The sequence below is a fragment of the Pagrus major genome, chromosome 5 (assembly GCF_040436345.1).
Source record: "Pagrus major chromosome 5, Pma_NU_1.0".
Taxonomy (NCBI): Eukaryota; Metazoa; Chordata; class Actinopteri; order Spariformes; family Sparidae; genus Pagrus; species Pagrus major.
Window position 1 is genome coordinate 30,442,583 of NC_133219.1, and position 14,272 is coordinate 30,456,854.

A 14,272-nucleotide genomic window follows, 5' to 3' on the forward strand; every position below is an offset into this window, starting at 1 on the left:
TGATAAAAGGCACAACTCCGGGAGGACTTGTTGTCACCATGGTCAATGTATTTTTTGATCTGTGAGTGTGCGCACATAGCGCATGCATAACGTTGCACATTATGGCAAAGGGGACATGCAGCTTGTCATACGTTTCCCCAACGTATATGCACCAATGAAATGAAATAGAAATACATGAATGAATTTAGATTTTTTTAAAAATGAAATACAGGTTGTTCACGAGTCTCGAAGCTCGAGTCCGAGTCAAGTCTGAAGTCTTTTGTCGTGGAGTCGCAAGTCAAGTCTGAAGTCACTGTTTGTGCGACTTAAATGCAACTGGAGTCAAAGTCTCAGACTCGAGTCCCCATCTCTGGGAGGTACATATACATTTATCAACGTGACAGGTTCAGTCTCTAGTTTCCCTTGACTAGTACACATCTTCCCTCTTTATCCTTCATTTCCTTTTCACTAACAAATGTAGTTGTAATCAGAGCATGTGAGCGGAGTGAAGCGGCGCAGAGCGCAGTGGGGAGTGGAAGGATTTTGTGTTGAGCGAGGAGCAGCTATCTTTTTTAAAAGGTGGAGCGGAGCCTTATCTCTTGCTCCAATTTCGCTCTGGTCGCTCATGCCCCACCCAGAAAGCATCTTTGCACCTGCGCACACACCCACACTATTTTCTTGGCGAAATTGGAGCGAGAGATAAGTCTCCGCTCCACCTTTTAAAAAAATAGCCGCTCCTCGCTCAACACAAAATCCTTCCGCTCCCTGCTCCCACTCTGCTCACATGCTCTGGTTGTAATTGGAATTAGTATCATAACTCCTCTTTTACGTTCTTGTTTATATGAAATGTAATATGAATTTTTAAAACCAAACCAAAGAACCTTTTCATGTTCTGCTTGGGACCGGTGGGTTTCCTGTAACAATATGACATACTGTTTTTCTTTTTTCAATTTTGTTCAGACCATTCCTCTCTTCTTAGGTGTATTTAGACCATTTACATTGAAGGACATTATCTTTAAATCGTTACTTACCATTTTGCTTCCATAATGTGTGTGCATCTTTTCCCAAGCAGCTGAACTTAAACGTGAACAAAAACAAAATTAAGAACACTGTGAACTATGTGGGACTTCCATATGGGGGTTATTCTTCTCTTCTCCCCCAGGTCCCTGTTGGTGGGTGGATGGGAAATCCTCTTCTGTGAGGGCCCATCCATAGACCCAGAGCTGTGTCCGTATAACGGCGTCAAACCCAGTCTGGACCTGTCCAACCTTGTTGGTGTTTTATAGATGTTGAATTCAAATAAATGAAGCCGTCCGTATTATCTTGCAGCGCTGTTAGTTCTTTCACTATCGGGGCGTCAGTTGTTGGGTCTCCTCTGATATTCTTGCAACTTTTCCTTCGCCCGCTGTGCCGCCACATCCTGCCTGGACCCACCACGTCCTGCTGGTTGCCATCCCAGGGCGACACGGGTCCACTCCTCCACAAGCCCCAAGTCTTCACTCATGCCGAGTCAACCCCCTTGCTTTCATGTCCTCAGCTGCGTCCCGCTCGTTGTCGTAGCTCTTCATCCCGTTATTCCAATGGATTCTTATTTTCAGTTAATGGGGTTTGAAAACGAATGCCCCTCTCCTTCAGTGTCTTCTTAATATTTTGGTACGTTTTGTGTTTTTGGACAACCTCGGTGGGGTAGTCGTGGTCAAAATTGATATTTTTGTCGCCCACCTGCAACCCCTTCTTTTCCCATACTTTCTGTAGGACCATCTCCTTGGTTTCAAACTGAAGGAAATTAACTATTATTGATCTCAGAGCGTCTCCTGGATTCAATTTTCGTGAGAGAGCTCTGTGGGCCCGTTGGATTTGCAGATTGGCTTCGTCAAAGAGCCGCAACTCTTTTTTAAGTAGTTGATCCAGGTGGTCAGTGACAGAGCTTCTTTCTTTGTCCTCAAGGCCAAAAATCCGGACATTGTTCCTCCGCCACCTCATTTCTAGATCCGTTATTTTGTCCTGCATCTGGCGTGTCCGTTTTTCCATCTTCTCTAGAAAATAATTTGCCGCCATGCTGAGCTCTTCCAACTCTGCTTTGTGAGTCTGGGCTTCGGTTATGATCGTTTTTTGTTCCTGTAGTTCCTTGTTACTTTCTGTGAGTTTGTGTTCAATATCTTGTCTGACGGTGGCGATTTCTTGTCTCATCTCACTTTTAAGTTTGTCTTTAAATGTTATCAGTTCGTTACGGAGTTCCTGCTTGAGGTCTCTTATATCTTTACAAATACTAGCAAGTCCCACTCTCAGTGTTTCTGCCTGATCCAGCTAAAAGCTAAGCATCCGACCCGTCCGCCATCTTGCAGGAAGCCCGAGGGGCAGTTCTCTTTGCCTCAGGTGTTAACAGGAAGGTAGAGAGGCTGACAGTTACTGTCCAGTCAAACATCAAAGGGTCACTGCTTTGGTGAAGACATGATCAACACCTGTCATGAAGTGTGTAACAGCTGCTCTGTTGTTAGCTGACAGTATATAAGTCAGGACAGTGTGAAGACTGCAGAGACACTGTGGCTCTTCTCTCTGTGCTGCAGGTATTAAAGAGACAATTTCCCTCACAACACACACACCTCGTTATGTCTTTTGATAGAGCTAGGCTAGCAGTTTCCCCCTGCTTCCAGTCTTTGTGCTAAGCTAGGCTAACCATGTCCTGGACTTCTCTCTGTACAGAGATGAAGCTGATTCTATCCTGGTGAAGAGGACAAAAAGGGATTTTTCTCAAAATGACAGACAGCTCCTTTAACATGCAGAGATCTGTTCAAACTCAGTTATTACCAAGAAACAATGATCATGTTTGTTCCTGGAGATGTTCTCCTCCTACACAAGTATCTCCTCTTCATGTTGAACCAGTGTTCATGTTCTGATAAAAGGAAAAAGGCTTCTTACATGTGTCACTGTTCATATCACACTCATACTCATCAGACTCTTAATCCTCCATCACACTGACTCTTCATACCTGAGAGTGTCCAGTCTCCAGTCTGGATCCTTCAGTCCAGCCGACAGCAGTTTCTCTCCCGAGTCTCCTGGATGATTGTAGCTCAGGTCCAGCTCTCTCAGATGGGAGGGGTTGAAGCTCAGAGCTGAGGCCAGAGAAGCACAGCCTTCCTCTGTGATCAGACAGCCTGACAGCCTGCAGACACACAGAACAACACACATGGCAGATCATCTGAGGAGACTGATGAGTCAGATACAAGAACAGACTGTCTCCAAATAAATTAACACTTCTCCTCATTAACTAATCATCAGTAAACAGAGTCCAGCTGAGGCTGATAAGTATATGTTTCACTTCTCATAATAACAGTAAACATCTCTAATTTTTTGTGCTTCAGCAAAACACCAAATAATCTTCTGCATCCCCTGAAAAGGATCCATCCCAGCAGTGGCGAATCTTCAAGGCCTTCAAGGTATTCAAAAACGGCCCTGGAATCCTCAGATGAAAAAGAAACGTATCTTATTAATTCTGTAAATAAAATAAAATTACGCCGACTTGTTTCTGTAGTTTTCTGTCCATACACTGAGCAGTTTGTGTTGGAAGAAATTCAACCAATCAGATATTTTTCTACGGTGCCTCTGGGGAGAATATCCTCCATCCAGGGTATTCTATTTCCTTTATAGAATGCCCTGACATTAAATGTAATGACAGTGTACATTTGGATTGACAATTTGATCAACCAATCATATTTGGATTTGTAGCCAATGGGCGTATTCTTTAAGATTTTCTACGGCTCCAGGGTATTCTGGAAGGCCCGCTTGCTCAGTCACGCGAGACCTAGCTTAACTAGTGAGTTGTGATTGATAGCCAACGTTGAAAATGGCATCAGGTGGAGATGATAGTGATGCAGCAGGTGGAGATGATAGTGATACAGCAGGTGGAGATGATAGTGATGCAGCAGGTGGAGATCATATTGATGCAGCAGGTGGAGATCATATTGATGCAACAGGTGGAGATGATAGTGATGCAGCAGGTGGAGATGATGTTGATGCAGCAGGTGGAGATGATATTGATGCAGCAGGTGGAGATGATAGTGATACAGCAGGTGGAGATGATATTGATGCAGCAGGTGGAGATGATATTGATGCAGCAGGTGGAGATGATATTGATACAGCAGGTGGAGATGATAGTGATATAGCAGGTGGAGATGATATTGATACAGCAGGTGGAGATGATATTGATGCAGCAGGTGGAGATGATATTGATGCAGCAGGTGGAGATGATATTGATGCAGCAGGTGGAGATGATACTTTCACTATCTTTTCGTCTTTTCAAGACGACTGTTTAATGAAATTATTGAAAAATTCATCCAAAAGGACAGGACGATGGATTTTGTCTTCAGGTGAACGTCACTGGTGAGTGGAACTGATTTTTTATTGCTGGTTCTGCTGCAGTGTTGCATCTCATTGAACTGGTTGCATTTTGTTTCCACACACTTGTTAAATGATTGTTCATAAAGTGACTGTCTACCTGACGTCCGATAGTGTGTGCGTGTGTGTGGCTGTGTGTGTGTGTGTGTGTGTGTGTGGCTGTGGCTGTGTGTGTGTCTGTGTGCGTGGCTGTGGCTGTGGCTGTGTGTGTCTGTGTGCGTGTGTGTGTCTGTGTGTGTGTCTGTGTGTGTGGCTGTGGCTGTGTGTGTGTCTGTGTGCGTGTGTGTGGCTGTGTGCGTGTGTGTGTGTCTGTGTGCATGTGTGTGTCTGTGTGCATAACTAGAACAACGCAATTTTGAAGATGGAGCAGTAAAATTATATTTTGCCAAAAGCTTAAAAATGGAGAGGAACGCCACATATTTTTCGTTAGTGATTTTTTTTTTGGTGGGGGGGAGGGGGGGTACAGAAGGCCCAGTTCTGATAGGCAGGGTTCGCCAGTGCATCCCAGTGACCACTCTGAGAATGAAAATACTTTCCCACGTTAGTCTTAAAATTAGCCACATTTTTTACTTTTATCTCCATTATTTTGATAAGTTACAAGACAAGACAGCTGGTTTTGTTTAGGCAGATAAAACGTGATTGAAAAGTTTAAATTTAGATGTTATTCAGTTTATTCTTTAATTACAAAATATATTCTAAACCAAACTATATTTACACAGTTGGATGTTTATGTTGTTCTTTCTATTTTTATTTTAATAAACTACAATCTAAAGTTTTACCACTGCACCCTCTGGCTTCTTCAGGCTTCAGGATATTCTTCAGATTGGCAGAATTATCAAATGATATATTATGATGAATATTGATAGTGATCAATATGGAAATGATTTAGATAATATGTTTTTGCCATATCTCACAGCCCTTCTTTGCTGTATGTTATGTTTGTTTTTCTTGAGATGACTTTTGGTCCAGATACAAATTAAGAATATTTGAAACTGTCCCTGCTAATAATAATTTAACAACAAAAGCATAAACAGGAGAAAATGATGAAAAATTCTTGTGGAAAGTAATTCTCTGAGTCTGGACACGACCTCCACAGTAAAGTTAAATGTATTTTGACAAATTAAATGAGCAGACACATTACTACAGGTTAGCTGGCTGTCTACTTATATAAATCAGATTTTAAATGGTCATCAGTTGAATGGGTTAATGAATCCTGACCTGAGACTGTCCAGTGTACAGTCAGGACTCTTCAAACCAACAGACAGCAGCTTCACTCCTGAATCCTGCAGGTTGTTGTTACTCAGGTCCAGCTCTCTCAGACTGGAGGACTGAGAGCTGAGAACTGAGGACAGAGCTTCACAGCTTCTCTCCGACAGGTTACAGCCACTCAGCCTGGAGAGACAACAGCAAGGAAACAAATAATACATTTTCATTTATATCTCCTGCTAAAAAACAGCAAATAGTATTTATTCATCAATAACTTCTACTTACAGAGCTTTGTTTGAGGCTTTGACCACTGGCAGCAGCCTCAGAAGAGCCTCCTCTGAAGCAGAGTATTTCTTCAGGTCAAACACGTCCAGATCTTCTTCTGATGACAGTAAGATGAAGGCCAGAGCTGACCACTGAGCAGGAGACAGTTTATCTGTGGAGAGACGTCCTGAACTCAGGGACTGTTGGATCTCCTCCACTAGAGAACGATCATTCAGTTCATTCAGACAGTGGAACAGATTGATGCTTTTCTCTGCTGACGGAGTCTCTTCGATCTTCTTCTTGATGAACTGGACTGTTTTCTGATTGGTCTGTGAGATACTTCCCCTCTCTGTCAGCAGACCTCGTAGGAGATTCTGATTGGTCTGCAGAGAAAGACCCAGGAAGAAGCGGAGGAACAAGTCCAGGTGTCCATTTCGACTCTGTAAGGCCTCGTCCACAGCACTCAGGTAGAGCCATGTCTCTGCAGATTCTTCTGTTCTTGTTTCAGACATCTTGGATCTTGTTTGTTCTTCTGCCAGCAGATTGACTCCAGAGCTGATGAACGTCAGATGGACATGAAGAGCAGCCAGAAACTCCTGAACACTCAGATGGACGAAGCAGAACACCTTGTCCTGGTACAGTCCACTCTCCTCTTTAAAGATCTGTGTGAACACTCCTGAGTACACTGAGGCTGCTCTGATATCGATGCCACACTCTGTCAGGTCTGATTCATAGAAGATCAGGTTTCCTTTCTGCAGCTGCTCAAAAGCCAGTTTTCCCAGAGACTCAATCATCTTCCTGCTCTCTGGAGTCCAGTGTGGATCTGTCTCAGCTCCTCCATCATACTTGATGTTCTTCACTTTGGACTGAACCACCAGGAAGTGGATGTACATTTCAGTCAGGGTCTTGGGCAGCTGTCCTCGCTCTCTGGTCTTCAACACATCCTCCAGAACTGTAGCAGTGATCCAGCAGAAGACTGGGACGTGGCACATGATGTGGAGGCTTCGTGATGTCTTGATGTGGGAGATGATTCTGCTGGCCTGCTCCTCATCTCTGAATCTCTTCCTGAAGTACTCCTCCTTCTGTGGGTCAGTGAACCCTCTGACCTCTGTCACCATGTCAACACACCCAGGAGGGATCTGATTGGCTGCTGCAGGTCGTGTGGTTATCCAGAGGCAAGCAGAGGGAAGCAGATTTCCCCTGATGAGGTTTGTCAGCAGCACATCCACTGAGGTGGATTTTGTGGCATCAGTCAGGATTTTAGTGTTGAGGAAGTCCAGAGGAAGTCGACACTCATCCAGACCGTCAAAGATGAACACAACCTGGAACTCTTCAAAGCTGCAGATTCCTGCTTCTTTGGTTTCAGTGAAGAAGTAATGAACAAGTTCCACCAAGCTGAACGTTTTCCCTTTCAGCACATTCAGCTCTCTGAAAGTGAATGGAAATGTGAACTGTATGTCCTGGTTGGTTTTGTCTTCAGCCCAGTCCAGAGTGAACTTCTGTGTTAAGAGTGTTTTCCCGATGCCAGCCACTCCTTTTGTCATCAATGTTCTGATTGGTTCATTTCTTCCAGGTGAGGCTTTAAAGACGTCTTCTTGTCTGATTGTTGTTTCTGGTCTGTCTGGTTTCCTGGATGCTGTTTCAATCTGTCTGACCTCATGTTCATCATTGACCTCTGCAGCCCCTCCCTCTGTGATGTAGAGCTCTGTGTAGATCTGATTCAGAAGGGTTGAGTTTCCTGCTTTAGCGATCCCCTCAAACACACACTGGAACTTCTTCTGAAGGTTAGATTTAAGTTTACGTCGACAAACTGGAGCAAGATGTCCTGATTGAACAAAAGACAAATACGATTCATTAATAAATTATAGATTAAATATTTCAACATTTTACTTCCTCAAAGAATCAGTATATGAAGATATTTTTGTCCATCTGTTGAGACTTCAGTAAACGTCTCATTGATCCAACATGTTAAATCTTTAGAGAAATCCTCTTACTGCTCTGCAGACAGTCAGCCAGATCCTCCTGCTTCAGTCTCCTCAGGAAGTTCAGTGTGATCTTCAGAAATGCCTCTCTGCTGCTCCTCTTCTGCTCTTCATCCTCACCATCCAAAATCGCCTCATCCTCATTCTGACTTTCTAAGCCTTCTGGATAATCTGAACTCAGAGCCTTCTGGATCTTCTTCAGCTCGTTCTTCACAAAACTGACAATGTTGTCCTCCAGCAGCTGAAACAGAATATTATATGAATGAGACGATCAAACTAAAATCATGGAACCAAACATCAGATCCATGTTGGACAGACTGACAACCCACTCATGTATTAAGCGGAATGAAGATTATTATGAACACAACAGATGTAAAAGTAATTGTTGAACTCTGATTCCAAAAAAGTTAGGACATTGTGTTAAACACATATAAAACTAAATGCAATGATTTCAGAGATGATGTATTTAATGTTGAGTAGGAGTCTCATCATCATCACTGATTTTTGCAAATGTATATTATTTTGCATTTGATGGCAGCAACAGGCAACAAGTTATGACAGGGGCAACTAAAGACTAAAGTTGCAGCAAAATGCTCCTAAAACACCTGTTTGGATCATTCCACAGGTAAACAGGCTAACTGGTAACAGGTGACTGTATCATGACTGGGTATAAAAAGGACATCCACGAAAGGCTCAGTCGTTTACAAGAAATGACGGGGCGAGGTTCACCAATTCAAACTGCGTGGACAAACAGTCTTCTACAGTCCATTGTAGCCGCTTGTGGACACCAGTGGTGACAAACTGGAGGAGGAGGCCTTTCGGGCTTGGTTAGCCCAGGGGTCTCCTGAAGCAGACAGGCCCGAAGTGGTCGCTATGAGGATCAGCACCACAATTCATGACCATCACCTACGGTCATCAATTGTGGGTAGTGACTGAAAGAATAAGATCACAGATACAAGTGGCCGATGACTTTCCTCTGTAGACTGGCATATCTCATGTGACTTGGGAATGACTGGGGATCCCCAGGAGGAGCTGGAAAGAGTTACTGGGAGAAGGACTAAGCAGGAATACAGTACTTAGCCTGCTGCCACCCGACCCTGGAAAAGTGGACACAGATGGATGGATGCATTCGTTTTTTATCTACCTTTAACACATTGTCCTACCTTTGTCTGGAATCAGGGTTGTACATGTACATACCATAAATATTGAGTCCAGGTGTGTTTGATGTTGCTGAGCAGACTGACCACTGGGAACCTCTGAGCTCTCCTGCTCGACTCTGTGGAGGAATCATGAAGAAAAACATGAGATGCACCGATCGAACAGCCAGGGACCAGAATCAGGCAGTGTTTGTCATGACAGGCTATGACCGGTGACCGGTCGATCAGTGTCAGATACATCTGATTCTGTACCGGTCACATTAACACACATGCCTCATGTTCAATGGATCATAGATATTTCTACATATATGATTTAAAACATTTTATGTTTACTGAACTTTTTTGGACAGATCTACATGGTTAAATAGTTAATCACTCTAAAACAGCATGTTGAAGTGTCCTTGAGCAAGATACTGAACCCCAAATTGCTCCTGATGAGCAGTCGGCACCTCACATGGCAGCTTCTGCCATCAGAGTGTGAATGTGTGAATGTGACAAGTGTTGTAAAGCACTTTGAGCGGTCAGTAGACTGGAAAAACACTATAGAAATGCAAGTCCATTCACCATTTACCAGAGGCAAAGTGAAATAACATGATGTATGACACTTGATGCTGACTGATAGAGTGTGGGAGGAAAAATAAGATAAATACAGGAGAGTCAGGCACCCCAGAAACTGTTCCAGGTCTTTGAAGGTTATCTCGCTGTCTGAGAGGAGACGGAGAAAGAAAGCTGCTGCCAGAGAAATTAATTAAAAGTCTCTGTTAATGTTACGTTACTACGACCATCTTCTTGTTCTCCTCACAGAAGAGTTGTTCCACACTGTGAAAAGCTGGTTAGCAGCTACGAGTCAGGATAATCATCCAATAAAATAGTGATTCTGAGCTGTGAAGCTGGAAGTGACCAGTGGAAACACTGAAAACTCAAATATGATGGTATGGTAATCTGACATATTGGGCTGTGATACTTGAATATATCAAACATATTCAATAAATCACCATAAGTCAAAGTGTTGCTGACAACATTGAATCAGATGGTTTCCCCTGACATTAACGTGTTGATGGTACTGCTGATCCCACTGTGAATCAACAGTTCAGTCTGAGTTCTGTACAGACTTCAGTTTACTGTGTTGGTTCAGCAGCTTGTCTGGTTTGGGCCGTTCAGCTCTTGTTGACCTCTATAATACTGTGGACAGCAATGCACAGCTCACACAAGCTAATACGATGCTACTTGTTCAGCACAAACTGGTGAGTCACAATAAACTTGCAGCAGGTGAAGTGAGTGAAACATGATGAAAACCAGAGAGAAACCCAGAGAGAAGTGGATCAAACAAACCTGAGGGTGATTTCACACTGAACTGTGTCAAATGAAGGACACAACTTCTTCTCTGAGCTACGTGTTAGCAAACAGGAACAAGTTGGTCTGGTTGTTTCTGTCAAACAATAAAATGTATTTTTCTCTTTTAGCTTGTTTGACACGCCACACATGTTTGAGCTGAGGTAAAGGTTTGCACTGTCTCCTCTTTGAGCTCGGGCAGGAAATAGTGATCCATAACATTCTTCTCTGCATCGACAGACTCCTTCAAATCAACACTGGAAAATGATGATTTGATGGAGGAACTCTGTGGAATCAGGGTTAGCCTTCGTTAGCAGATAGCATCTGTTAGCCTCGGTGAAATGTGTTTTATATTCATGCAGTCATCAGACAACAGTCAGAACGAGTGTGTGGAGGAAAAGTTCAACTGGAGAGCAGAGCTGCAGACTGGTTATACTGGGCAGCTTTCAGATGTGACAATATAAATGTGAGTGAAGAAGAACGATGCTGAAAACAAACTGACAGCTTTAAAAAACTTCTCTGGATAATTAACAGTTAAAACATGAAGCAGTCACATTTTAATGATATTAACAGCTTACCTCTGTGCAGCAGAGGGCTGTTCTCCTTTAAAATCAATGAGGCAATCGATCGACCAGTCACTCTTAAAGGACACACAGCTGGGCTCAGGTCCAGGTCCAGGTCCAGCAGAGTCTGGTCTCCTATAGATGCTGTTAGACAGAGAGGAAGACCACCAGAGATTGAAATTCTCTTTTTATTCTTCAGACACAGAAGCTGCTGGAGAAACTAGCAGCTATCAACAAGAAAAGGATCAACACACCAGAGTTCAGTAAAACATGAAGCTGAATGATTTCAGTCTGTGGATCATCGCTTCATTTTCTCATCAAATATTGAACCAAACCAGAACAAAGTCACTGATTTACTGAATCCTGTCAAACAAGAGGTAAAAAAACAGTCCTTCAAGACACACAGCTGGTTCAGAACCAGGTTCTAGTTCCAGTTCAGCAGAATCTGGGGTCTCATTTATAAAAGTTGCGTACTTACGTCACAGGGCCTGAAAAAGGCGTACGCCACTTTCTACACAGAACTTGTGATGTGTAAAAACAAAGCTGAAGGAAGAGCTGAGTGAACTAAACTGTAAGTTAACTCTGACCCGTGCCTACACACATTTTGAAGACGAGGAAAACTTCAAATGACAGACTGTGAGCTGGTGAATTGTAGCCACAGAGTAGAAATTAAATTTGAGCCTCTCACACATTTAATTTCCCATCACAACGATGCTGAAAACAAACTGATATATATGTTTGACACGCCACACATATAGATATATAAGGTGATATTAACAGCTTACCTCTGTGCAGCAGAGGCCTGTTCTCCTTTAAAGTAAATGAAGCGATCGTATGACTTGTCACTCTTAAAGGACACACAGCTGGGCTCAGGTCCAGGTCCAGGTCCAGGTCCAGGTCCAGGTCCAGCAGAGTCTGGTCTCTGCTGTTCTGGGCTTTAACACAACACACACAGAGCTTTGAGTGTGAATAATGATGGTGGAGTGATGTGAGTGGTGGACAGGTAGAGATGGTGGTCTCACCTCTGAGCTTCATGCTCCCCACACAGACTGGTTTTAGAGGGAGGGACTCTCTCCTCTCTGTCCTCACACTGATTCATGCTGCTCAGCTCACACACACTGTCGTCTGCAGAGGAAACACAGATCATTCATCTGCACATCAGCTCAATATTAGATACAGTCACGGTCAAAAGTTTCCATCACTCATAAAGAACATGTTCATCATGTCAGTGTTCAGCTGATTCCTACAGCTCTCATGTTTCTTGAGAAAGTTCGAGCTCCTCTTTCTAAATATTTCTCCATCTTGATTATCAGGAAGTGAAGTCAAACAACAGTTTAAAGTTACAGTGAGTTAGTAGAAATGAAGATGGAGGCACATTGTTGTGTTTCTACTGTCACTAAACTGAGCACACTTTGTGTTCACGAGTCAAACATTTCAAAAGTCTTCATTACCTTCAGCTGGAGCTTCACACGGACACAACTGTCAGTCTGCGACACACCGAGCACACAAAGTGAAAGTTAACGGGACACCGGATGTAAAGCCAGTCCGCACTTTGTTTTGCGGTGCGCGTGTATGCTAGGCATTACGGTACGAGCGAAGAGGAGCCAATTTCAAAATAAAAGCGATGTTGTGGTGAACATGTTTTCACTTTGATTCATTATTGACAGACTGAATGAATGAATGTGAACACATGTTCACCACAACATCGATTTAATGTTCTAGCGAGCTTTGCCGCAGTAGATTACACAGGAAGTGACAGAAACACTCACTTCCTGTTAGATGTGACTGATTATTTTAAATGTGATCAGACACATTGATCAGTGTGTACAGTGTTCACTTGTTGTTCATTGTGACACCACAGACTGTTAAAACTCTACGCACAGCTGTGATTTGTGTTCACAGATCATTTTACATCACTTCTCACATAAATCAGCTTCATCTCAGTTTGCTGCTGTTTCTAATCATGTGAGCAGACCCGTCCCTCTCACACTACATTAATACATCAATACATTCAAAGTCAAACACACAGCACAATAGTTTTCATTATTGATCTGTCACATATTGATACTGTCGGGGCTTCTCCTCTGAATCCTCACATCCGACTGACCACAAGTTTGACTGCTGTTAAATCTTTTACAGGCCGATTTAAATGAGTCACATGTTAATAATTATTATTGTTCTGTTTATAATATGAATGTGAGATATTTAGTCTTCTGTTGACACAATAAACCTTCAACATCACACACATCACATCAAAATCTCTCCAACTCAGCAGAAATACAAAGTTTCTATAAAACGTCATGTAGTTGAGTCCACGTCTGAACCAATCAGCTGTTAGATCAGGAGACAGACAGGTGTTTCCCATCATGCCATGGGGTCCTGCAGTCTGTGGAGAGCAGCTGGAGTTGGACACAAATCTAACCAGCATGCATTGTGCTGCAATCGCTGCTGATGGGTTCTGTGCAGGACCGGCTCATCTGGACCGAGCCTGTTTTCATCCCTGAGACCAGAAGTGACCTTTGTTTCCATGACTGAATAAAGTGAATTAACACACTGACCTTAAAGGAGCTTTACTGTGTTTATATGTGGCGGACCCTGCCACCTTTCTAGCTTCAATCAGTGTTGTGGGACCTTGTTTTCCTCTGAGAGCAGCTGGTTTATTCACTGATGGAAACACTTTGTATTATTAGCTCATTAATATTGTAAATATCAAAGTGTCACTTTGAATTTCTTCTATAAAACTACACAGAGCTGCTTTAAGATGTTCATTAAAACAAATGCAGAATCAGATCATACAAGACATTTGAAGATGAAAGCAGACTTTTTGTCTCCGATACAAAGAATATAAAACTCTTTGTCACTTTGTTTGTGCAGAAATATTTCATTAAAGCAGGTAAAGAAAGTGTTCACATCAGTCACACAGGACACATTTAAACACATTAAAGGAGAACAGCAGGAGCAGGTAGTGAATCAGGCCTGACTCCAGAAAGTGTCCGTCCTTACATCCTCTGATAAACATGTCTGAAGGCCACAGGGACAAACGTCTTCCCGTAGGCCTCCGTGTTTTCCTCCCGCGTAGCTGCTCCGATTGGACGGCCACATTCCAGCTCCACCTGTTGGGGAACTTACCTGGTGATCATGTGGGTTTGATTGGAGCAGAGCAGAGACGCTGCCCCCTGCAGGCTGCTCTGAGTCACTGGCTTCACACTGACTTCAGTCTAATACAACAGGTGGAGATCAAAGTACAGTGGTGAGTGTTGTTCTATCAGTTATCATGTGCTGGAGTTTTATTAGAGTTCACACACAAGAATTCAACCAGCTGCAGCTTCATTAACATTCAGACACATTCAGTAAATGTAAAGAGAGCAGGTCTGTCTCAGTCTGTGCTCTGGGA

At 43.1% G+C, this 14,272-nt stretch overlaps 2 protein-coding genes across 2 annotated transcripts in view; both read right to left on the bottom strand.

Annotated features, from left to right (window-relative positions):
• Positions 1-14,272, bottom strand: part of LOC140996597 (uncharacterized) — a 95,943-nt gene that overhangs the window by 42,171 nt on the left and 39,500 nt on the right. Inside the window, exon 11 of the mRNA XM_073467033.1 lies at positions 5,593-5,766. Within this exon, the coding sequence (XP_073323134.1) occupies positions 5,593-5,766 (174 nt within the window). The remainder of the gene's footprint in view (positions 1-5,592; positions 5,767-14,272) is intronic.
• Positions 5,862-8,097, bottom strand: LOC140996660 (protein NLRC3-like; the record flags this gene model as incomplete). Its single annotated transcript, XM_073467113.1, has 2 exons — positions 5,862-7,669; positions 7,839-8,097. Coding segments are annotated over 2 exons (2,067 nt in total), but the record flags the coding sequence as incomplete, so codon positions are not given.